General features: G+C 38.0%; 1 protein-coding gene across 6 annotated transcripts in view; it reads left to right on the top strand.

Moving 5' to 3' along the window:
• Dock3 (dedicator of cytokinesis 3) overlaps positions 1–26613 on the top strand; it is a gene marked incomplete at its 5' end in the record, with an annotated part of 457227 nt that overhangs the window by 183669 nt on the left and 246945 nt on the right. For all 6 annotated transcript variants that reach the window (XM_005410370.2, XM_013507624.1, XM_013507620.1 and 3 more), the window contains 3 exon segments: positions 1283–1367; positions 22207–22248; positions 22860–23014. In XM_005410370.2, coding sequence (XP_005410427.2) covers positions 1283–1367; positions 22207–22248; positions 22860–23014 — 282 coding nt within the window.

Consider the following 26613-nt stretch of genomic DNA (forward strand, 5'->3'; position numbering starts at 1 on the left):
TTTCTTTATTTTTATAATTTAAAAAAGTTTGTTATATAACATATAATAAAAATTTGGAAAACATCTTAAAAGATGGATTTTGTAATTCTAATTTCCTAATATAAATACTAATATCATTTTTTGTTATTTTTCCACTCTTTTCCACATGCATATAGAAGCATTTTAAATATTTGTGATTGTGCTTCAAAATTATCTTTTATATAATTTACTTTTTATGAAAAGTGAGGTAGAAAAGATGTGGCACTGAACCATATTCCCAAAGCCCCTGAATTTATTAGATGAGTAGAGTCTTTATATACAGAAAATAACTGAAGAATTAATTTTGCTAGTATGTTCTAAAAATAGTTCAGAGTCAAGTTAAAGGGAATAATGTTTCTCTTTCAGAAGTCCTGTGGAATACTTTGCCACCTCTTTTTTTTGAGTTGGCTGGCCATAGAGCATTTCTGAAATCTCCTGAGAGGTGTAGATCTCCTCAAAAAAAATTCAAATTCAAGTATGAACTCACATACACACCTCATGTAGTGTCTTAAACAGTTTTACAGAGGTTCACAACCCTGTAACTCCACAGAACTATAGGATTAGATCTATTATTTTAGAGTGTAAGAAAGGAGCTAACATTTACTGAATATAAATTATGTTCCATATTTGACTCAAGAAGTTTGGTTGTGTCTAGAGTAATTTCCACTCCTTAATTCTACTACCCAGTCATCCAAATTATCATCACTTCTTCCTGTCCAAAATCACACTACATTTCCTGTTGTCTTAAGTAGTACTATTCTTGGGTTAAACTTCTATGCAATGTTTTTAAAGATGTTGGTACAAATATATGGTCAGGCCTTTACCAGAATCAGAGGGGATTTTTATTTGTTGACTTTGAATTACAGATCTACATGAACCCTGGAGAATTTTTTCATTCTAATGAAAATCATGAATTGGTGAACCTTAAGCATACTAGTAGGATAGGGGAAATAGAAAAAAAAATGACTTATTAATGGTCTAAAGAAAATCATCCTTCATGAACTCCAGGTTTCTATTATAAATGTAACACTGAGAAATCTTTTTATCATCACAGATGGAATTGGTTGATGACCAGAATTCTGCTCACCTTACTTATTTACCCAAAAGTGAACACAATTAGATGTTGCTGAATGTGGGCAGGTAGCTCCCAGGGCAGTACCTGAACAGCTGTCCATGACATCATGACTGTACTGATTTCCAGGAACATGAAGAGAGATGAATACTGTGGACATGGTATGATAAATGTGGTCTTTCTCTTTACTAGGCATTTGGGCCTGGACCTGGTGCCTCGGAAAGACTTTGAAGTAGTGGATTCCGACCAGATCAGTGTCTCAGATCTCTATAAGATGGTAAGAATCTAAGGGAAGTGACTTATTTCTGCAAACCTCATTTTCCTCCTTTGTTTTCAATGATTATGTTGTGAAATAATATTTATAAAATTATTCCTTTGCTGTTAATTCAATATATCTAAGGAGACTTCTTTATTTGGATGGTATACATCATACTTGCTTCTCAAACGGAAACACCATAAAAAGGCGCTAGGCTTACACTGTCTAGGAGTCACTTTTCTGTTGATTTTGCTCTGTTGGTTTTCCTTACCTTGTAACAGTTGCTAGCATAACTCTTTCTCCCTATTTTTAAGAAGAGAAGGTGGCTGAAGCTGGAAAGAGGCAATTATCTGTTAACATGGTATCTGGACCTGGAAATAATGTACCCATCTTTCTAGAGACTGCCTGGTAGATCCTTAGATGTCTGTTAGTGATTATTGATATGTACCAGATTAGCTGATGACCAAGGTCAAATTTTATGGGCTGGATGAGAAAAAAGTAACTAAAGTAAAACAAGCAGCAGAAACCTAAGGTAACAAACAAGCTTAGACTAAAGGACCACATATAACCTCATTTTGAAGAGCATATATTTAGTGAGTATATCTTGGTGAGAATTACACATTTTATAGTCTCTTTAAGAAAATAATACTTTTAAGGAACATTGAGGAACCAGTATGCTGCCTAGCTGAGGACCTAAAAAAGTTGTCTAAAAAATGTAAAAATAACCTATTGGTTGCTTCTGCATACTCACTTGTTATATTTACTGGTATGTACCAAGGATTTGCTTAACTGTCCTGAATGCCCTGTAAGTGTGAGATATAGAGATTAAAAATAAGCAACACTAGGGGCTGGGGATATAGCTCAGCAGCACCAGCACCTGCCTAGAAAACACAAGGTCCTGAGTTTGACTCCCAGTACCAAAAAAAAAAAAAAACCTAAAAAACTAAAACTAAGCAAAACTTCATCGTTTCCATCAAGAGTCTCATCACCTAAGGTTTTAGTTCTTAACCCTTCCTGAATCAGAGAGGATCTGATGACATTTCTTCCAGTAAGAATATCAATATGAACTGCATACAAAGTTCAAAAATCAGTTTTACAGATTTTTTTTTTGTGGTACTAGGATTGAACCCAGGGCTTTTGCACAGAGCTACATCACCAGCCCTTTAAATTTTTTTTTTTCTGTTTTTGAGGCACAGTCTTGCTAAGTTTTCCAGACCGGGATCAACTTAAAATCTTCCTGCCTCAGCTTCCCAGCGTGATAGAATTACCTCTGCCACATGCACAGCTAGTTTTCAAGAATTGATGAGTACTCTTCCAATTGTTTGTTTCTAAAGCCTGTTCATGGAAACTCTACTCTGTGGAATGCATAGACCACAAAACAGTTTCCTTGCTTGTTAGCTGTATTAGTTTGGGATTTCTTTTTTTTCTGCAAGGGGAACAATATAATACAGAACACAGGTCTCCACCCTCCATACACCCGGTGCAGCCAGAAGATACAGGCTCAGAAGGCCCACAGACTGCTAACACCAGGGTTCACATGTGGCCCTCCCTGCATGTGCTGTGCACTGCCTGACACCACAGTTCACGTCTGGGCCTTGCGAGCATCCTGACCTCCTGGAGGTCACAGAAACAGGCAGGCTGTGATCACCACCAGTGCAGCCTGTGCCTGGCTCCTGCATGCCCTGAGCTGCCTGGAGATATGGAATCAGGAGGTCCTTGATCTGCTGACTTCACAGTTTGAGGCTGAGTGCCAAGAGAACCAGGTAGACCCTACCTACTTCCTGGGGACAGAGCAGGTGACCCAAGATCCTGCCACCATTACAGTCTGTATCTCCACTCCATGCACCAAGTGCAGCCAGGAGATACTGGCTCAGAAGGCCCATGAACAGCTAACACTGGAGTTAGTGTTTGGGCCCTCCCTGTGTGTGCCCTGCACCACCTGAGGTATTAGATCAGGCAGTCCATGAACTGCTGACACTGCAGCTTTGCCTCTGGGCTTTTTGTATCCCCTGACCTCCTGGAGGTCACAGAAACAGGTGGTCCATGATCACCACCAGTGCAGCCTGAGTCTGGCTCCTGTGTGTGCCCTGAGCTGCCTGGAGACACTGCATCAGGCGGTCCACGAACTGCTGACCCTGCAGTTCATGTCTAGGCTCTGCCTGCACCCTGAACTGTCTGGGGACACAGGACCAAGTGGTCTGTAATCATGCTACCAGTGCAGCCCACTTCTGGGTCATACACATGACCTGAGCTGCCTGGGTACACTTGAGTAGATGGTCTGTGATCTGTAGACAACGTGGTTCATGTCTGGGACCTAGGAGAACTAGGTACACTACATCAAGCACCAGAAGACCAGAGAGTAAGCAGCTCATCCTGGTGGCCACTGAGGGGCAAGTTTGACCACCAGGATAACTAGAAAGGCTTGCGACCTTTGCTGAGCTGCCAGGGAAGAGGGAGACTGGGAGTTCTGCTTCTGGCATCAAACATGACAAAATGAAGGACTAAATGCAATGTCAGAACTCCACCCCACCCAGAACAAGTCCAGGAGATATCAACATAGGAGAACTTGGTAAACACACACCTCAAATGGCTGAAATGATTGCAGTGGAAGTAAAAGACCAACAGGCCATAGAAGACATCAGATCAGAAACAATGTCTCAGGTAAAAAATGAGATGACAACAATAATGAAAGAATTGCTCAGCACATCTAAAGAAGACATATATAAAAAATAGATGAGCATAGGAAACTGATGGAAATGTTAAATGAAAAATACAGGACAGAACTAGAATACATGAAACAGATTCAAAGAGATATCCAGGAAATCAAAACTTCCATTAAAAGCTGGCAAAACTGCATGAATAAAGCCGAAGATAGAATTTCAGTTCTTGAAGACAGCATGGCAGCTAATGATTGTGAAAGGAAGGATCTCTTAAAATTAACAAAGAACCAGGGCCTGGGTATATAGCTCAGCAGCACAGCGGTTGCCTGGCAAGTGCAAGGTCGTGAGTTCGATTCCTGGTACCAGAAACAACACAACAACAACAACAACAAAGGAAAAACAAGTAACCAGGAAAAAATAAATTCAACAGCTGCAAGATGAGGCAAAGAGGAATAATGTAAGACTAATAAGAGTCAACAAAACAGCAGAAGGCAACACAAAAGACATGAAGACAATATTTGTTGAAATAATAGCAGAAAATTTCCATACATGGAAAAAGATTCTGATGTACAGTAGTGAGGCATATAGAATTCCAACTAGTCATAACCAAAATAAAACTACACCCAGACATATAATGATCAAGATCCCAGACATACAGCAAAAGAACAGAATACTAAAAGCCACTATAGAAAAGAAACAGGTCACCTATAAAGGAAAACCCATCAGAATCACAGCAGATTTCTCAACATAAACCATCCAATCGAGAAGAGCTTGGAGTGAAGTATTACAGGTCCTGAGACAAAACAGCTTCCAACCAAGATTGATGTATCCTGCAAAACTATCCTTCAAATTTAATGGAGAAATAAAATATTTCCACAGCAAAGAGCAACTGAAGAACTTCATGAGTGCCAAACCAACCTTACAAAGAGTACTAAAAGATATTCTAGACAGAGGAAAAAGTGACCACAATTTCAAGAGCAACAATAGAAAGGAACCCTCAAGCAAAGCAAGCAATTAAAAAGACAGAAAAAGTAGGAAACCAACAGCAAATAAATAATGTGACAAAGACAACCCAACACATATCAGTTATAACCATTAATGTAAATGGCCTCAACTCACCAGTCATAAAAAAAAGATGACAGAGTGGATTAAGAAATAAAATCCAACAATATGATGTATACAGGAACAGCCACAACAACAAACACACTCAGCCACCTAATCTTTGACAAAGGGGCCAAATAAGTTCAATGGAAGAAAGATAGTCTCTTCAATAAATGGTGCTGGAAAAACTGGCCTGCCACTTGCTGAAGACTGACAATAGACCCAAGACTATCACCATGCACCAAACTCAAGTCAAAATAGATCACAGATCTCAGTATTAAAACAGAAACACTAAATCTACTGTAAGAGAAAGTAGGTAAAAATCCTGAAGACATAGGGGTAGGCAGAGAGCTCATAAATAAAAACCAAACCACATGGGAAATACTTCAAAGAATCAATAAGTAGGATCTCATCTTATTGAAAAGTTTTTGCACATCTAAAGAAATTAACAGCAGAGTAAAAAGAAAACACACAAATTGGGAAAACATTTTAGCTGACTGTTTCTTGGACAAAGGACTTCTATCTGGAACATATAAAGAATTAAAAAACGTCAGCCCTCCCAGATTCAAAGACCCAATCCAGAAATGGGCATCTGAGATGAACACACACCTCTCAGACAAAGAAATACAAATGGCAAATAAATACATGAGAAAATGTTCAACATCTTTAGTCATTTGAGAAATGCAAATGAAAACAATGTTGAGATTTCATCTCAACCCAGTAGGAATAGCTATCATTAAGAAATCAACCAATAACAAATGCTGGCAAAGCTGTGGAGAAATAGGAACCCTTCTCCACTGCTAGTGGGAATGCAGACTGGTGAAACCGCTGTGGAAACCAGTTTGGAGGTTCCTCAGCAAACTAGGTCTAGGGGTTCCATTCAACCCAGATATTCCCCTTCTGGGTATTTTCCCAGAAGAACTGAAAACATTGTATCACAGTGATATATGTGCATCCATGTTTATAGCAGCTTAATGTTTAATAGCTAAATTGTAGAAGCAAACCAAATGTCCATCCACTGAGGAATAGATAAAAAAGTTGTGGTACTTTTATATAATGGAATATTACTCAGCTATAAAGAAAGATAAATTCGAGGCTTTCATAAGTAAATGGTCAGAACTGGAGACCACTCATAAGGGAAATAAATCAGATCCACATATGTAAACATTGTGTTGTCTCACTAGTGTAAGAACCTGAAAGAGTGAATAAAATTAGGAGACATGATAGACATTGTGAAATAAAAGGAAACTGCTCAAAATAAAGAACAACTGGGATGAGGGAAAAGAGAAAGAAGGGGAAATTATGTTTATATGTATATACAGGGTAGCTAACATAGTTGTACTACTGACTTCTCTTGCTTTATTGAAAGGAACCGTTTATGTTTAATTATTTGACCAGTCTTTCATGTCTGTATTTGTTTTCCTTAGTAACCACTTTGAAGAAATCATTATGTAATACAACAACCATTGTTAATTTCCTATCACCTTGTCTGAATTTCAGTATTGCTTGTATTGTTCTTGTGTTATTTTGTAGATGTATATGTGTTTGTTAATATGTTTTCATTCTTTTATTTTTTAAAATAAAAAAATAATAAGAAATACAGGACACATATTTTATAAGATTATTTATAATACCACCCAAAGAATCATACACAAGAGAGAGCAGGAAATCTGTCCACACAATAAAGACCAAGAATCTTGACCAGCTAAGGGCCTGGATCCCATGATAATGTCCTGTGTGAGTCCAGCTGAAGACCTAGAGCTCATAACAATGCCTCCCATGAGTCCAACTGGAGGCCTAGAGCCCATAACAATATCTCAGTCATGGCTCTTTCTCGCATCTGCACTGAGAAGGCCCAAAAGTCAGTGGTGGAATCTAGAAAGTCTGTTCCGGTGGGATGAAAGATCTGTGCTAGCAGCCTGAGGGATCTACACTAGAGCCAGGAAGCGATGCTCAAAATAAGAACCAGAGCTCCCTTGAAAAGTACCACAGCCATTGTCAGCAACAGTGAGGTCCCAAGCTCCTCCAGTGATCAGGACAGCCAAGTTCCCATTAAGAAAGCCAAAGCGACAAGCTTCTGGAGACTGAATAGTGCACCTTTCCCTCTGGAGCCAGGAAGTGATGTTCAAAGTAAGGACCAGAGCTCCCCCAAAGAGAGCTGAAACTGTTCTCAGTGACAACAAGATCCCGAGCTCCTTGGAGGGTGAAAACAGCCAAGCTCATCAGGAAAGCCAGCGTGACGAGCTCCTCCAAAAGAACCAACAGCTTCTTACAGCTTCTCTCTGCTTCCAACAGGCTCCCAATAGCTTCTACCAGCTCCCTACAGCCTAACTTCTGCTTCTCCAGTTCTGCCTCTTCTGCTGCTGGCAACAATCCTCAGGTGGGCCTCCCACACCCAGCACCATGCTTACTCAGTTCAGCTGAGCATTATAAGTTGACCACCAGGTGTCAATTCACCACATTAGCATAATAATTAAGGTATACACATATATTGTTAGGAGTAGTGACTGATTTCCTAGGGGTAGAAAAGAGAAGGGAAGACATTCCAAAATGGCAGACAGGATGCAGAAATGGCAGTTCCTGGAAGTATAAGACATTTGGTAACTTTGGCATGTAGGTATATATTAGTGAATAGATGAGGCCAAGAAGGAGGAAAATCGTGAAGAGGTTTGTATGCTCCAAATTAGGACACTCCAGTAGTCTGAACCATGAGAGTAAAATGATCAGATATGTGTTTTTGATCATAAAATGTAGGTCAGATGCTGTCATTCCAACAAGAAATGTTAAAGTTAGTACTTTGGAGTACAGCTTGAATAGAGAAAGTGGTAAGAAGTTGTCAGACTCTGAATATATGTTGTTGTTAGAGTTGTTTATAGGTTGAATTGATATAACATGTGCACAAACAAAAAAATTACTTTTTGTTTCCAATCTGCTCCACTAGGTAGATATGAAGTGGTAAATACTGTAGAAGAAGTAGGTTTGGAATTTGAGTAGTGAGGCATCAATAGTCGATATTTTTCAAGTTTGAGATGCCTTTTAGACATCCAAATGGTGATACTGAAAATCTGGAGCTCCTGTCAGGTGTGGTGGCATGCACCTCTAGTCCCCTCACTCTGGGAAACTGAGACAGGAAGATCCCAAGTTCAAACCCACCCTGGGCAACTCAGCAATTTAGTGAGACCCTGTATCAAAAAGTAAAAAGGAGCTGGAGATAAAGATCAGTATTAAGACCCCGAGGTTCCATCCCCAGTACCATACAAACATACATGCATAAAAATCTGGAGTTCCTGAGTGAAGTTTAGTTATAACAATTTTAGAGTTAGAAGATACATACATTTAAAGCTATGAAACTGGATAAGATGATTCCCCCCTTCACTCCACACTGTGAACCTGGTAATCAACAGACCTCCACACGGAACTTTGAGACAGCCAGGTGTCAACAAACAAAAAGCCTTGCATGGAGACCAGAACAGACATCTCATGAAAGGAACTTGGAATAAGCAGGTAGGCTGAGGAAAATGAGAAAGAAGTTCAAAATAGAATGCAACAATCCAAGTGGCTCTAGAAAATTAAAAATGAGATAACAGGAATATATATGATATGGAGGTTAGAAGATGGAAACCTTCCTGAAAACAGAACAGCAATGAAATAAAAATAGGAGAGAAAGGTTCAAATAATTAGAGATTTAGTCTAGGAGACTCAGTATCTAAACAGTGGCATTTCAGAAAAGAAAACAAAGAACCTCGGCCTGGTAGCACACACCTGTAATCCCAGTATTTTGGGAAGTCAGAGCAAGAAGATCATAAGTTCAAGCCCAGCCTGGGCAATTTAGCAACTTAGCAAGACCCTGTCTCAGAATTTAAAAAAGAAAGAAAGAAAGAAAGAAACAAACAAACAAACAAAGAAGAAAAGGGCTTGGTTGTAGCTTTGTTTGAAGATCCTAGGTTCAATTCCCAAGAGAGAGAGAGCGAGAGAGCGAGAGAGCGAGAGCACAAGAGAGAGAGAGAGAGAGAGAGAGAGAGAAAGAGAGAAGAGAGAGATTGATTGCAGGGAAAAAAATCATATGAAAAATATTCCCAGAACATAGACAAGAGTTTCCAGATTCAAAGAGCCCAAGAAGTAGTTGGCACTTAATTCTGAAATTTCAGTGAAATTCTGAAATTTTATTAGAAAAAAAGAGATGAGATGATAGTTTCCAGAGAAGGAAACAGGTCACATATAATAGATTTGAAAGGATAGGACTTGGTTCCTTTAAGTAGCATTGAAAACTAGAAAATTTAAGAGTACCAATTCTGAGGGGAAAAAACCATTTCAACCTAGAATTTTATATTTATTCAGCCACACTAGCAATCATTTGAGACAGTAGCCTGAGAAGAATTTTGGTCACTCAAAATCTCAAAACAACATTCTTTAGCTTTCCTTCGGGAAAGAATGAAAGAATGAATTATTCCTTTAAAATGAAAGAATAGGCCAGGGATATAGCTCAGTGGCATAGTGCCTGCCTGGCAAATGCAGGGTTCTGAGTTCGATTCCTGGTACAAAAAAATTCTATCAATAAAATTAAGGAATAAACCAAAAGGTACAGCAATGTACTGTCACTGTAATGTAGTCTGACCCATTTAACAAGTGCAAAGAATCATGAAGTGAATAGCAGAGAAAAGTCACAGCATGGCAGTTGTGTAGTAAATTTAGAGTAGATTCAGAACTGGCCCACATTAATGCAGACAGCAAAGGGTGGCCAGGAAGGGTATCTTCAGTACAAATGTGAAGTGCTTAACACCTTTCACCATGCAGAAATGGTATTGAAAGTATTTTAAGCCAGCATACCAGCACTTGCCTGTAATTCTTCATTCTGAGAAGATGAGGCAGAAAGATAGTGAGTTAGAGACTAGCCTGAGCCACACAGTGAATTTAAGGCCAGCTTAAACTACATAGAAAGAACTTATCTCAAAACAAAATAGAACAAAGCCCCACAACTTTTATACAGCTACTGAAGGGTGTAATAAAAGACTGTGTGCAACTGGCCTTCTATATCTACAGATTTATCCTAAATAATACAGTATAACCATTATTTGTAGAACATTTACATTGTATTATATATTTTAAATAATCAAGAGATAATATATGTCATTTATATGCAAATACTATTTTCTATGAGGAACTCTGATTTTGATATCTGCGAGAGCTTCTAGAACCAATCTCTGTTGGATACCAAGGGATGACTATAATTTAAAGAAAAGTATATGCTAGATAACAGTAGCAGAGGAATACCTCATCCAACGTAGCTCTCAAAAACTCCCAGGGGGAAGACCATGAAGAAATGAAGGCAAGAGTGAAAATGCAGAAAGCTGAGGTCAGGTGAAGCCTCTCTCTTGGTGGAGAAAAAAAAGCCACCCCAATGACTGCATCATGTTTATTTATACACTGGGCAGGTTGTTGTCAGGTGAAAGCCCTCTGCCTAACAACTTGGTTGCCTAACTTGTCTCAGGCACCTTGTGTTCTAAAGGCTGGATCTACTTGTTCATCTGGCTTGCCTTGGGCACTCTGTGTTCTCACAGTTGGCCTTGCTCTAGCCATGCACTTGTGATCAATTTTCAGCTTCAGCCACTCTCCACAACTCCCCTCTTTCTGTTTTGTAGTTGCAAGCAATGGGTGGTCAGTTGGAGTTGGAGGAGCTGTGTTTGGAGGACTCTGTAGAAGACCTTCTCCTTCTTGAACCCTTTCTATTCCAAGTTAGCTTACTCATTTAGGCTAAAGATTCCCACTCCAAGGATTTCAGGTCCCTGCATTCAGAAGTTTAACCTTATACAACCTATTAACCCATAAAAGTTGTCAATTACCAGTGTAACTGGAAATTGTCAGAAGGTGTTAGTGATTTTAATTTCTTTTATAGCTATAATATTACAATGGCATTGTTTTATACACCTTGTAGTTATACTTTTCTGCTGGATTTTCAAGACCAAGTTAAAGGGAGACCTTTATTAATTCAATTAATTTCTTGCTATCTCTCAAGGTCAGTTAAGTCTCCTCAGGATTTGCCTTGGAGTCATGTATAGCACCTCTTAGTTCTCCTGTCAGTGTCAGATGTCTGGATGAATCACAGCCATTGCTTGACCAAGCTTTCTATGAAAGCTTGGGAGGCTTTCTATAGTGGTAAGTCTCCTTAGGCACACTATACACCATTACTCTCCGTCCTCTGTGGTCTAGCAATTTCCTTGTTCAGAAGGTCAAGGACTCACTGAGTTATAGGATGTCACAGCACAGGTTCTCTTATGTCTTAGGTCCACATTGACCTCAGAGGACCTGGGCCAAAATATTGGCTGTCCTATTAGTCCATCTATCTGTCTAGTTTTTGGTCTCCAAACATCAGTTGTTAGACATCCAGAGGAGAAAGTTAATGATATTACATTAACTTTGGGCTCAGTCAGCTTAATATCATAATTTTATCTGAATATCAAGCACCTTGAAATACAAAGTATAACCATTAATTTCTACCAACAGTGGATGTTCTAGTAGTTGAATCCCTGTAGAATGGTAACAGACAGCAGTTACATAGTTTTACACAAAAAATTTGAAATAAAAAACCATACATAATATTGTAGCATGACAATCATGATGACATTTTTGTAACACACTTAAATTTCCATTTTGACATAGAATAGCCTTTTTAGTCACTCCTTTCTGTCTACTACATAAGAAGTTTTTACCTAACCTGTTTTGTTTTACTGGGATGTCATTGAAGGAATTTGTGACATTGTCTAGACTGCTTAATATCTAGGCATCTCTAAGTATAGTGGCACATACATAGCATATGCACCATGTAAGTTTTTATTAAAGGCAGATGTCTAAATCTGAAAGTAAAAGTCTGTCATCATAAATGATCCTTGTTTTACATTTTGAAAGACCTGTGCATCTGAAGGTAAGAATACATTTAATACACAAGATTAATAACCATCAATTGGTTAGCCATATGAAAATTTTTTATTCTTAATTTAGTTTTGTACCAGACCATCTTTAAATCAGAAAACCTTATTGCCTTATTTCTAGAAAACTTAATCTTTTGACAATGAGAAGTGTGAACAGGGGGCTGGGGATTTAGCTCAGCGGCAAAAGCGCTTGCCTGGCAAGTGCAAGGTCGTGAGTTCGGTTCCCGGTACCGGAGAAAAACCAAAAAAAAAAAAAAAAAAAAAAAGAAGTGTGAACATATCACAATAATATATTTTTAAAAATGTTTATTAGGATGTCTTCCATAAAGCTATGGAGATCATTGTGGCTTCCTATTAATGAACACAGGCTGGGATACGATTTTTCTCAGGAAGCTGGCTGGTATATGATTTTTCATCAAAAGAAGCCCTAAGCAATAATTTCCCAAGCCTGAAGGGTCCCCATTTAGTTACCTTAATAAATTTCTGATGACCTATGAGAAAACCAATTTTGACATCATTTTGACCAGCTGGCACCCAGGTGAAAGCATACTTCTTAAAACTATAAGCCAAATTAAATTATAAAATGATCCAAAAATGTAAAAGAAAAATGAAAGAAAAAAATTGTTGAGTTCAAATAAAAAACAGCTGTTCATAGATTACACAAATAAACATGCATAGACAATCTTCTTACAAAATCATAGTGTACTCAAGTATGTTTTTGAATCATAATAGCTCTTTTACAATTTTGGAAGTTTGTAATTATAAATAGACCAGTCAGAATTTTTTGTAGGTCAATTATTAGAAATCTCTTGCAAGAAGAATTTGAAAGGGACAAAATCTTTTATCTATAATTAATATTTTTGTATTTTATTTTGTCTTGAAGAATACTAGCAATTTTCATGTCCTTTCCTTTCAGGTAGCTTCCAGGCCAGTAATCTCCATATACTCTGTCACCTACTCAGGCCTTTGATTCCATTTTTTGGTTACCATCTCCTGGGCATCCTGAGCCAATTTCTTTATGGCCCCAGGTCAGGTCTCGCCCCATCCTTGTCTATCAGGTGTGGTGTGGTCCGTGAGGCATCACTGCCATAGGACTGAAAATCAGGTTCTTGAAAGGTAGAACTAACTTCTTCTCTGGGTCTAGGTCCATGATACAGCTGGACAGCACACTCTGGAACCCAGATAGGCCATTCAGCATTCTCTGGAAAGACACAGCATATGCTCAGCCCCATAAGAGTACCAGGCTGGGTCCCTTCCATTGTTCAGTATGAAGATCTTTCCAAAAGACCCTTCCTAGCTTCTTTTCCTTTACCTGATTAAAGTGTCTTTCTGCTGCTGTAGTCCTATCCATAGTAAGATTTTAAAAGTTAATAGTGTATAATGCCAAATGAAGTCTATTATCAGGTGTGAATTTTGTAGGGCAGGATTCTGCTTTTAGTTTTTGTAATTGAATGTTGAGTGCACAGTGAGCACACTCAACAATTCCTTGACCTTGAGGGTTATAAGGAATTCTCACAGTAAGGGAAATGTAAAAGGTTTTACAAAACGTTTGGAAGAAAGCACTTATATAAGCCAGGCCATTGTTAGACTTAAGTGATTGTGGGCAGGCAAGGGTACTAAAAGCATCCCAAACAATGAGCAATGACACGGTCAGCTGCTTAATCCTGAGGAAGTATCCACTGAAATGTGGACCCAGAACAGAGAGCCAAACTCAGGAATGTGAGTGACACCAATTTGCCAGAGATCATTAGGATGTAACCCTCAGGGATTAACTCTCATAGGGAGTGAGGGAAGATATATTACACATGAGGAACATTCCTTAACAATTTTTCAAGCCTATTCTCACTTAAAAGGAACCATTTGTTCAAGGTGGAAGCATTTTGATGGGAGGCAGAAGCTTGTTGAACCGTGTCTGAAGGAGCAACAGTAACAGTAGCTAGCAATCTGTCTGTTGTAGAGTTTCCCTCAATGAGAGGCCCTGGCAGTCGGGAATGAGAACATAAAGGACTGATAAAACAGGAGACGTGGCATTACTGAATGGCAAATTGGAGGGTGTGAAATAAGTGAAAAAGACCTTCTTGGCCAATGTGTACAGTGGCAGTTTCAATGTGATGCACCACACTGTAAAGATAAGCACTATCTGAGAAGAGATCATGGGGGTGGACGGATGATCTTGCAAGTCCCATATAACAGCCTGCAATTCAGTCTTCTGTGCAGAAGACAAACCCATATCCTGTATTCAGGAAGGGGAGGCCATTACATAAACTCCCCTGCTCTTAGAGGAGCCATCTATGAAAACAGAGGCACCTTCCTCTATGGGAACCAAACTTATTTCTGAAGGGAAGACAAAGGGTATGAGGGGAGCAAATTGAATCAATTTGCCTGAAGGATAATGATAATCAGCAACACCAGGAAAGTTAGCCAATGCAGTTTGCCAAGAGGATGAAAATTGCTACAGCCACTGTTAAACAGAAGAAAAGAGAACAATGATATTTTGCATTTCATGACCGAAGAGTTGAACAGCACACGTTCACCCATATGGGTTCAGCCTTGTATAATCAGCATCAGTGATATCAGGCAAAACCTGGAGACCTTTTAAAGCGAGACTGTTGCAACCTAGCAGGAGTCCCACTGCTCCTTGGGACAAAGTACATAGATTTCAATAGGAATAGCTTGGGGTCCCAATTCAGGAGTGAGTACGAATCTGGAGGAGGGACGGAGGTCCAAGCCTCTGCTGTCTTTTGTTGCTTGCCAGAGGTCACAAACGTGCTTGGCAGTGGAAGGCAGAGTTGGGGAGAGGGATAGGGAAAGCACCCCCACAGGCCCCATTGGAAGTTTCCCGGAATATGTTGGCCTTCCACATCAGTCTTGGATTTATGCTTATTAGCCCAATGATATCCTCCTCTACACTTTGGACAGATAGTAGAAGGTTTTCTTGAAAGGACGGATAGTGGCTGTGCTGCCCCTACAGGTGCAGCAGAGCAATTTCGAGCAAAATGTCCCCTGCCTTCGCAGCTGAAACAAGTAACCTTATTCTTTCCCTTTCCTTTAGGCTGTGGACAAATAGTTTGAGATATAGCTGCCGCCAAGGCAGATCCCTGAACATACAAGGGGCCAATGTCTACACAAATTCGAATCATCTCAGACAGCTTAGCTTGCTTTTTTGTGGGCTGGTAAAGCCTCTTTATACCACTTATTTACATTTTCACAGGCCAATTGTTGAACAGTTAACTTGCCAGCCTCTGTATTGTTGATAACCCTCCCACTATCCTGCAATAAACATCCCACAGAATCCTGAAAATGTTTATCAGGACTCCAGATCAAGGGATGTCTCACTGTTTCAAGGAAGTTCCCTCCAAGCCCTTGTGGCAGCTATTTTAATTTGTTCATATGCTTGCAATTCAAAAGTAAGTTGACTGTTTGTAGCAGCAAAAGCACCTTCTCTGGTTAACATGTCTTTTGTAATGGCCATGTGGTAAGCAGCATTGTGAGTGGCCTGATCCGCACACAACTCAAAAAAGTTTCCACAATAAACAATTCTTCCACAACAAAAATGTTCTTCCACATAAATATCCCCTGGACTTAAACATGGTTTAGCCATTCCTTTCCAATGATTTGGGACCATAATCTATTGTCCTATGAGCTCTGTAAAACCCAAGATGAAAGGGGCTATGGGACCATATAGGTAGTGGTTGATTGTTTTAGTTCTTTTAAGGTTTTAAAGGGTACAGCCTTATGAAGACATATAACTTGTCCAGGATTATTGGGATCTTGGGCCTCAACAATAGGGTAGACATGGGATTCTCCCACCCCCTGCCTGGCTTCTTTTAGTGCCAGGGATTCTCCCACTTCCCACCCTCCAGCTTCTTTTAGTATCAATTGCAAGGGGAAAAGAAAAGATGACTCTGTTCTATGAAGGGTGGAAGTCTCAGCCTGTGACACAGCAAAAATTTTCTGAACTGAGAAAGTGGAAGTAACCATTTGTGGTGCAGTTAAGGTTATCGATTTTACTTTGAGTGGCTGTAATGGAAGTCCCAGCAAAAGACTCCTCTAGTGGGGAAAGCTCTTTTTTAGCCCCCACAGCTCCTTCCTTATCTGATTGAGCAAAGCTAGAGGATTCAGCCTCTACTGAGGGGGCTGTTGCTCCACTATCCTTTTTCTGCTTGGGGTTTAGTTTTAAGATACTGCTCCAAGCCAAATCTCTGTGGTCATCTCAACAAGCATAAGATTATCAAGACATGCCTCGATCAAGGTCCACAATGAAAAAGTAAACATGCAAATATGCTCAAGCCCCTTAACAGTATATCAGGTACACAATTGCTGCCTACACACCTCCATATCTCAGGGTTCACAGTTCCTTGTTTCAGAAACCAGGGAAATATCTCTTGCACAAAGCCTAGTTTAAAGACACAGCCCCCGCCACTGGAATTGAATATAGGGTCTCATGTCTGATAAACAAGTGCTGTACCACTGAGCTACACTGGTCGGTTGGAAAGGGTTTTTAAAAATTGGTTTTATATGCTTTCTTTTGTGTATTCTATGCAATAGTTTACCCAGCTTTTGGAGACTTGATTTTATTATATTTAATATGTATCATGGGAACATACAGACCTATGAATGAACATTAGCAATCAATAATAATTAGCTAATATTGTTAATAGTGAACATGAATTTCTTATTAGTAATACAGAATGGTGATGTTTGTTTTGGGGGAATTGGTACTTGCATATAACATATCTTGATCTCTTTAGCCCCCTCATCCTTTCCTCTCCCTCTCCTTAATCCCCTTCCTTATTTCCAAGAGTCTGCCTTCTAGCTTCCTATTATCTCTTTCCTTTATTTTACTGATTTGTTTATTTATATTTTAGGTTTCTCATATAAGAGAAAACATGAAATATTAATCTGAGTCTGGCTTATTTCAGTTAGCATGAAGGTCTTGAGTTTCATTCATTTTCCTGCAAATGACATTATTTCATGCTTTTCAGTGCCTAAATACTATTCCATTGTGTCTATATACCACATTTTCTTTACCCATTCATCTGTCAATTCATATCTAGGCTATTTCTGGAGCTTAGCTATTGTGAATTGCTCCATTATAAGATGAGTACGCATGTATCACTATACTATGATGTCTTTAATTCTTTCAGAAATATATCCAGGAGAGGTATAGCTGGGTGAAGTGATGTTTCTATTTTGAAATTTCTGTCCTAGTTTCTAAAATGGTTGCACTAGTTTATATTCCAACCAGAAACAGTGTACAAGGATTCCATTTTCCCACATCCTCACAGTATTTAGTGTGCGTGAGTGTGTGTGTGTGTGTGTGTGTGTGTGTGTTTTCTTAATGATAGCCATTCTGACTGAAGTCAGATGAAATCTCTAAAAGTTGTTTTGATTTGTATTTCCCTAATGGCTAAAGATATTGCACTATGACCTTTTGTACTTCTCTTGCCAAATGTCTACATTTGTTTCACTTGTTTGTTTGATTTGGTAATTTCCTTTTTGGGAGCTAATTTTTTTAGTTCCATGTATATTATAGTTATTAGTCCTCTGTAAGAAGGGGTAAAAATTTTCTTCCATTCTGTATGTCATCTCTACACTCCATTGATTCATTTGCTTTTCAAAATTTTATGTAATCCCATTTGTCAATTTTTTGTATTGTTTTTCTGTGCTCTTGGAGTTCTATTCAAGAAGTCTTTCCTTACACCTATGGTTTCAGGTGTTTCCCCTTTTTTTCCAGCAGTTTCAAAGTGTCTGTTTTTATATCTAGGTCTTTGATCCATTTTCATTTGATTTTAGTACAAGGTGAGAGATAGAGATCTAGTTTCAATCTTCATCAAGTGGATATCTAGTCTTCCCAGCATGGCTGGTAAAAGAGGCTACTTTTCTCCAATATATTTTTATCCCTTTTGTCAAAAATCAAATGACTGTAGGTGCATGGGGTGTTTTTGTCTTCTGTTCTATTCCACTGGGCTACATGCATGTTTTTTTAAACATGCCTATTTTTGTGGCATGTTATTATAGTTTTGTGTGTGTGTGTGTGTGTGTGTGTGTGTCACTGTCACTGGTGGTTGAACCCAAGGCCTTCATGCTGAGCTACATTACCAGCTCTTTATATTAGTATAACTCGTTAAATTGCTCAAGCAATATGATCCTCCTGCCTTAGCCTTCCAGGGTATGAGACTTCTAGGTGTGTGTGACCATTTGGGGCACTGTACCTTTGTAGTAGAACTTAAAATTTAATATTCTGTTGCCTCTAGCTTTGGTTTCTTTGCTTGGGATTGCTTTGGTTATATTGGGTCTTTTCTGATTCCACATGAATTTTAGAGTTTTCTCTTGTTCTGTGAAGAACGTTGTTGGTATTTTTTTTATTTTAAAAATAAAAGGAGGAAAACATTAACAGACAGACAACCTTTTACAAAATAGCAGAAGAACAGTACAGACAATACAGAGTTACAAACAAAGTGGTAGGAAATTAACAATGCTTCTTGTATTACATATTGATATCTTCAAAGTGGTTTCTCATGGAAACAGATAGAGACAGGCAATATTGATCAATCAAGGACTCATTGACAGTTTCTTTCAGCAAAGAAATAGAAGACAATAGAACAACTATGTTAACTATCCTGTATACACATACATGCAAAATTTCTCCTTCTTTCCCTTCTCTTTTCCCACATCCCAGTTGCCCTTTATCCTTGAGTGTTTTCCTATCATTTCACAATGTCTTTCATACCTCCTAGTTTAAACTGTTGGTATTTTAATAGGGATTGAATTACATATATAGATCACTTTTGATAATATTGCCATTGTCACAATATTGGTTCTTCCAATAGAAGAACAAGAGATGTCTTTCCATTTTTCCAGTGCCCTCTTCAATTTCTTTATTCACAGTACTGTAGTTTTCATTATAAAGGTCTTTTACTGCCTTAGTTAGGTTGATTCCTAGGTTTGTTTTTTTTTGTTTTTTTTTGTTTTTTTTTTTAGTTATTGCAAAGTGAATTGTTTTCTTTATTTCTTTCTCTGTGAATTCATTATTATTGTACTGGGACACTATTGATTATCATGCATTAATTTTGTATCCTGTCACTTTGCTTAATTTCTTTATTAGATCTAAAAAGGCTTCTGGTAAAGTTTTTTGGTTTTCTATGTAAACAATCATTATCTGCAAATCGTTATAATTTGACTTCCTCCTTTCATATTTGTATCCATTTTCTCTCTCTTGCCTAATTGCTCTGGCTAAAGCATCAAGTATTATATTGAACAGTGTGTGTTAAAGTGAATACCCTTGTCTTGTTCCTGATTTTACAAAATGTTTTCAGTTTTCTCCAATCTGATGATGCCTGTGAGTTTGTCACATTTGGCTATTTTGGTATGTAGTAAGGTCCTTCCATAATTACTTTCATCAGAGTTTTTAACACGAAAGGATTTTGGATTTTTGTCTAAGGCCTTTTCTGTGTCTGTTGTGATTTTTATCCTTGATTCTGTTAATGTGGTATATTACATTTGTTGACTTACATATGTTGAACAACTCTTGCATCCCTGGGTTGAAGCCAACTTGCTCATGATATATGATTTTTTTTGATATAGGGAATCAAACTCAGGGCCTTGCACTTGCCAGACAGGCACTTATGCCACTGAGCTATATCCCTGGCCCAATGTATGATATTTTTATTGAATTGTTGAATTCTTTCTGAGAAATTGTATAGTGTGTATCTGTGTTCATCAAGGATATTGGCTTGTGGTGTTGTGGTTGCTGAATCCTTATCCCATTTTGGGAATCAGGGCAATGCTGGCCTCATAGAATGAGTTTGGAAACATTCCTTTCATTTGATTACATAGAAAAATTTGAGGAGCATTGGTGTTACTTCTCTAAAGGTATTGAAAAATTTTGCAGTGGTTTCTGAGCTTTTCTTTATTGGTAAAGTTTTTATTACTACATTAATGTAATTGCTTATTATGGATCTGCTTAGATTTTTAAATATTTCTTTGTTCATTTCTTAGTAAGTCATGTGTCTAAGAATTTACCCATTTCTGTAAAATTCTCTGATTTATTGGATGTAACTTTTCAAAATAAATATCTTCTAGATTTCTATCTAACTTCTAGATTTTGGTGTCTGTTATGACCTTGCCTTTTTCAGTTCTAATTTTGTTAATTTGAGCATCTTTTGGTAAGTTTGGCTGAGGGCTTTTCATTTTGTTTATCTTTTTAAATAACCAACTCATTAATTAATTGATTCTTTGTAATTTTTTAGTTGCAATTTCATTAATTTCGTCTCTGATCTCTATGATTTCTTTCCTTCTACTGGTTTTGGAATTGGTTTTGTTGTTACTTTTTTCTAGGACCTAGAGATGCAAGATTAGGTTATTTGTTCTGAAGTTCTCTTTTTCTAATATTGGTACTCATAGGCATAAACTTCTCTCTTAGAACTGTTTTTATTGTGTCAGATTGTGGTACATTGTGTTTCTATTATTATTTGATTCTAGAGATCATGAATTATCACTCCTGTCTCTGTTCACTTGATTGTACTCATATCTATGTGCTCAGGCCATATTTCTGTCCACAGTTAATACTCAAAAAAATGCTGAATTTTTCCTTTTACTTACTACACATGAAAGAAATACTCTCTCTCTTATGCACTGAGCCACTCTTCATTCAGTGCCAGAGCACATTATTTCAGTTACTTTACTTATTTTGCTAGGTTCCAATATTTCACCTGGTTGCTAACTCTGAACATGCAGTCCTGTGATTTCCTATGTTACTTCTGTGTCCTAACAGAATTGCATATCTGATGGTTTTGAATGAATATTCTGGAGTAGCTTGTAAGTGCAGGCTTCCCATCATTTTGTAAACTGTCTGAATTTCTGCATGTAGATATTTAATAATTAGGAAGTATAGCCACTGAGACACATTTAAATTAATATTTAATTTTGATTTTGTTCTATTTAAGGTTAAATGTATGTATTTGGAAATGAAATAAAACCATGCTATTATAGCACCCATTTTTTGGGGGGGGGTGGTTCTCCAGTACCGGGAACTGAACTCATGACCTTGCGCTTGCCAGGCAGGCACTTTTGCCACTGAGCTAAATCCCCAGCCCCTATAGCACCCATCCTTATTATGCATGTGATGTGAAATGGTTTACCAAGTGGGTGCTACCCCACACTCTTAGGTTAAAAGAAAGCAAGGTAGCAACTCTCGTTGTTCAGTTTACCAATCCTAGGCACTAGATGTTTATGATATCACCATTCTTCTCAGCCAGAGTTTACTTCTAACTATATTCATTATTGTTATACCCTATAATAACCAGTTGTACTTAAAATACAAGTTGTGGATAACAATTATTATCCACTTACAATATGATAGGCAGTATGCTGGCTTAATCTGTGCAAAACCCTATGAGGTTGAGTTAGACACAGAATTTTATCATTTGTTCCATTAATCTTGCCACTTTCTGAAAAAGCTCTGGAAAATTTCTTGTGTGAGTGTTTTTACAAGGTATCATCAAAAATGATAAAATACATCTAGTAAATGTGAGTCAAGATTTAAATCCATGTATCCCATCTTTTCTACTATGACCCTATCATATATACTCTCATTGTGTAATTTGAGCTTCACAACAACCTCCTGCAGAAGATAAGACAGGCTCTTATGTCAGCTTTACATTTTAAGAAAACATAGTTTGTCTAAAGTTTTATAACCTATGACTGGTGTCACTGAACTTGGACTCTACTTCTTCTAACATCAGCCAAGAGCAAAGAAATTACATGGAGAGATGTTTAAGAGGAAACTCCTTTAGGAAAGGGCTCCAGGGTGGAAAGACTGAGGAAGGTGGATCAGGCATCTCTGAAAATAGCATAGCAAGAGAAGATGTTGCCAGAGACAAAATACAGTAGCGGCCATCCACCTGTGCCTTGTGTGGCACCCAAAGGTGGAGAGGCTGGGGTTGAATATAGATTTTGCCATTTTCTTGTTCTGTGGCCTTCAGCAAATCACTTCCTTATCTAAACTTTAGTTGTCTCCATTAAATGTGAATAACACTTATCTACCAAGATTAGAATCCAATGAGGTCATGAAGGTAAAAGGTATAATAACTGCTTAGCACAAAGATGCTATTTAATAAAAGCTACTTTTCTTTCAAGTAGTGTGATCTCTTTCTCTCTCTCTTTCCATAGCATTTGTCTAGCCGGCAGAGTGTACAACAGAGCACATCCCAGGTAAGTGACTTCCCAGGTCTTCCAATCTTTTTCTTCAGTTCTTTCATTTGAGAGATCACAACATCTGAAAGCATTAAGAATGACAGACACCTGTAACTGCTTCATTGTGTGCTGACTTTCTTCTTGCCTTGACCTCCGAGCAGATTCAGCCAGTCTCCATTTCTGTGTGCAAATTTACATAAACACAATTACAAAGAAGTAGACCAAGACTGAAATGAATCAGTTTGAGAGAAAATGAAAATGTTATTTAGGATAGTAACTATTATCACTGGTAACAGTGTAAGTCAAGTGCATCAGTGTCATAACAGCTTCTCTAAGAAATGACTTTGAAGATTGTTCTCTAGAAAATTTAATTTGTGACTTGGAGAGTTGAGTTTGCTTGTAAGTCAGAATTTCTGTTCCCCTCTCTCCTGCAGACTATTTACTCTATCCATCTCCTTGCCTGTCCATCTCCACCAAAGGCTATGGCACAGCAACCCTTACAGCAGAGAAAGCTTCTTCAGTGTCACAAATATTACCCTAAACATCATGACAAAACTTAGTAATCTAATTTTTTATTTTATCGTTAGTATTTACAAATGGAGATTGCTGATGTTTGCCTTCCTCATTAGGTGGACACGATGCGCCCACGTCATGGGGAAGCCTGTCGAATGCCAGTGCCGCATCACTTCTTCCTCAGTCTGAAGAGTTTTACCTACAATACCATTGGGGAAGACACTGATGTCTTCTTTTCTTTGTATGACATGAGAGAAGGCAAGCAGATCAGGTAAGAATTACGGGATGTTTTTGTGAGACTGAGACTCTGTATTAGGATGATGTGGATGATAGACATCTCTGGCTTTCAGAGAGACACATGACGAGAGTGAGGCAAAATAAAATAAACCGGCTTTGTCTTATTAGCTGGGAATTTGGCCCCAATTCTCAGTATGCTTTGAAGTCGTCTAAACCATACCATGTGTGGACTCTTTTTTCTTATGCCTACAAGGGTGATTGAAAACTATTGTGAATGTGTACATTAAAAATAATTTATAGTAAAAGACACATTACCATTAATACCCCTCCAAATAATCCCTTTCACTTTGAACACACTTGTTCCATCAATCTTGCCACTTTCTGAAAAAGCTCTGGAAAGTTTCTTGTGTGAGTGTCTTTACAAGGTATCATCAAAAATGTGGCAGCTGCTGCTCTTGGGTGCCGTTCAATGGAAAGGTGGGTTTATAAAAACTTCATGGGTGTCCTCATTCCCTTTATTCACTAGAGGTGGTACCTTGTGAGTTCTTTCTCTTCCCCAAAGCCAAAATGACCACAAAAAGTAAATTTTTTCAATTGATTCAGGACATCAAGGCAGCCACGACTATGCAACTGAAGACAGTCATGAAAGAGGGCTTCTAGAACTACTTCAAAAATGGCAAGAATGATGGGATAAGTGTGTTTGACACAAAGGACAGTATTTTAAGTGGTATTGATTGCAGTGTGTCTTATAGTAACCATTTTTAAATTTAAACCCATATTGTATTCTTTTGTCACACCTCATATTTCTACATGGAGACTCACAATTAAGTTTTGGATCACCACTTGAGGGAGAGAAAAGTGTGCATCTATTCTATCCCAGAGAAAAGCAGGTGAGAAACATAAAGTAAAATAAATGTGGCAGAGACGCCAAGCCTAAGCACACAGGAAATCCTGGGCCCTAGGCTGCTACATGTGAGTGAGAGAAAGAGGCTGATATTGTCCTGTCTAGGGATATCTGGAACTCTTGATAGGTGTCTAGCCTTATGAGAGAAAGAATGCCTTCTGGACAGAGAGAAAAATTGGTGTATGTTTGTCATTCCTTTTATACCTAGGATTAGAGTAGCAGCAACAATAAGGGCTGCCATGCAGTAAAGTACCTTTGTTGGCAGAGCACTGGAGCCCTTAAGCAGTGGCGCTTTCTCCCTCAAAGGATAGGGAGGAATGAAGGAGAGTCTAGGCATCTCTTCTTGTAGAGGACACAAAGTTTTGATGATTTGAAATGAACTTCGTGGTCAACATAAAATGTTTTTAGAGCATTCAGACTTTTCTGTGGTCTTCTAAGTGGAGTAAAGGTAAAGTAAGTTTTGGGTTTCTTTATATTGCTTTGGAATTTCTTGTGATATAGTGCTTTTTAGAGTTTTTGGTGGTTTTCTTTTTCAATTGCATACTACATGTGGGAAAATTTTAAATGGAAGTTATAAAAAGGCATAACAGTTCATTTGCATTCTATAGAGTGCCTCTGATTGTGACAGAATTAAAGCAGTATGCTTTACTTTGACATGGGAATAAAACTGTTGATCAGCGGATGTAAGTTTTTCTTGTCAATGATTCCTAGTATGTGCCCCTGGGAAAACTGTTGTAGAGCAGATAGTGGTAGTGTTGATGGCAGCTACAACTCCTACACACAGGCAAAAAACTACAGGCCAGGGATTCATGGATATAGATTCTAGCTGCTCTTATTTTTCTACCAGATAAAAGTTTTGTAAGTTTGTTGTTTATTTCATATATGTGTGAGAATCATTTATTCAAACCAAATATGAGAAAGTTCAGTGTATGAGACAGGTAAAATAGATCCATTCCATTATTGAAAGAGATAACAGAAATATCACTATGCTCATGTCCCTACCTAACACCCTGTGGAGACACTGAAAATCCATGAGTTGCAGTTTGGACATATTACCGGTATTTTGTCATTCGTGAACACTGCACCTTTGTCTTTTCTCACTGTAACCATGTTATCTTGCATGATGTCTGCCCAGCAGAAACACTGCACTGCTCTGGCTTGTTATCTGTGTGGGGTTATCAATGCACCAGTTATTTTATCTTTGGATTTGTGTTAATTTAGCTTTGAGAAACTATAAAGCATTTAAAAGAACAACTATTTTTAAAAAAAATTTTTAGTGTTTTTCAATGATTAAGTTATTGGACATTGGAAATAACTGTACAATCTTCCCATTCAAATAAGCACACTATCAGTCCTCAACTGAAAATATCTATTTACTTGAGTTTTCTTAAACTGTTAGTTTTCAGAGTGAATTTCAAAGCTAGATCTAAAATCATGTTCTAAATTATGTTCTAAATCATGTTCTAAATTAATGTTCTTCCTTCTTTCTTGTTAGCATTTGCATGGTGGCATGAAAAGTCACAACTTTAGAACACTGAGTTAATATTGACAGAGAATTTGGTTTCTCTTATCATTATGAAATAGGTCAGATACTACTTTCCTGAGGTGGTTTATTAGAAATCGCTAAAAGTTAAGGATGCAGTGATATCAGGTGTGTGGTGTAACATCTGACACAGTACTGACACACTTTAATTGTATTCTCTCATACTGAACTTCTTGTGTGACTTTCCCATCTAATGGTGCTCGTCTAGTTTGCATGATTGCCAAGATGTTCTTGCCTCTGTGCAAAAAACACACATGAGCAGGGAGAGTAGGGAGAGAGAAGTGCAAACATCTGTCCATTGTCTCAATGATGATTCCATTGGCAAACTTAGGTAAAATGATGTATTGAAAATTCATATAATACATATTGACTCCTAAATATGAGGCTGTCCGGGGGAGGAAAGAAGCAGCAACTGGCAGGATGTTGGTAGCTCTAACTAGGTTTTTCTGGCATTTCATCATTCAGAAGAGAAAAAAGTATTTAGCCATGACAGCTAAATATCTAGCTGAGACCTTTACTCTGAGTGTCAGGTAATTGTTTTCTTTTTTTCTACCAGACACATGCCCATGGATAGCCCTCAGATATTTCTACCTCACCATACCTAAATGAATTCATTTTCTTTTATTACATGTACTTTACCTGTGATTTTTTTTAATTTTAAAAATAAAAGGAGGAAAACATTAACACAGAGACAACCTTTTACAAAATAGCAAAACAACAGTACACGCAATATAGAGTTACAAACAAAGTGGTAGGGAATTAACAATGCTTGTTGTTTTACATATTGATATCTTCAAAGTGGTTTCTCATGAAAACAGATAGAGACATGCAATATTGATCAATCAAGGACTCATTAACTGTTTCTTCCAGCATAGAAATAGAAGACAGAAGAACAAGTATGTTAACTATCCTGTATATACATACATACAAAATTCCTCCTTCTTTCCCTTCTCTTTCCCCACATCCCAATTGCCCTTATCCCTAGAGTGCTTTCCTATCATTTCACAATGTCTATCATACCTCTGAGTTTAAAGTAACTCTTTCAGGTTTTACACTAGAGAAACAATGTGGTGCTTACACATGTACGTTTGATTTATTTCACTTATGAGTATGGTCTCTAGTTGTGACCATTTACCTATAAAAGCCTTGAGTTTATCTTTCTTTACAGCTGAGTAATATTCCATTA

Source organism: Chinchilla lanigera, unplaced genomic scaffold (assembly GCF_000276665.1).
Source record: "Chinchilla lanigera isolate Chin_1 unplaced genomic scaffold, ChiLan1.0 scaffold00131, whole genome shotgun sequence".
Classification (NCBI taxonomy): Eukaryota; Metazoa; Chordata; class Mammalia; order Rodentia; family Chinchillidae; genus Chinchilla; species Chinchilla lanigera.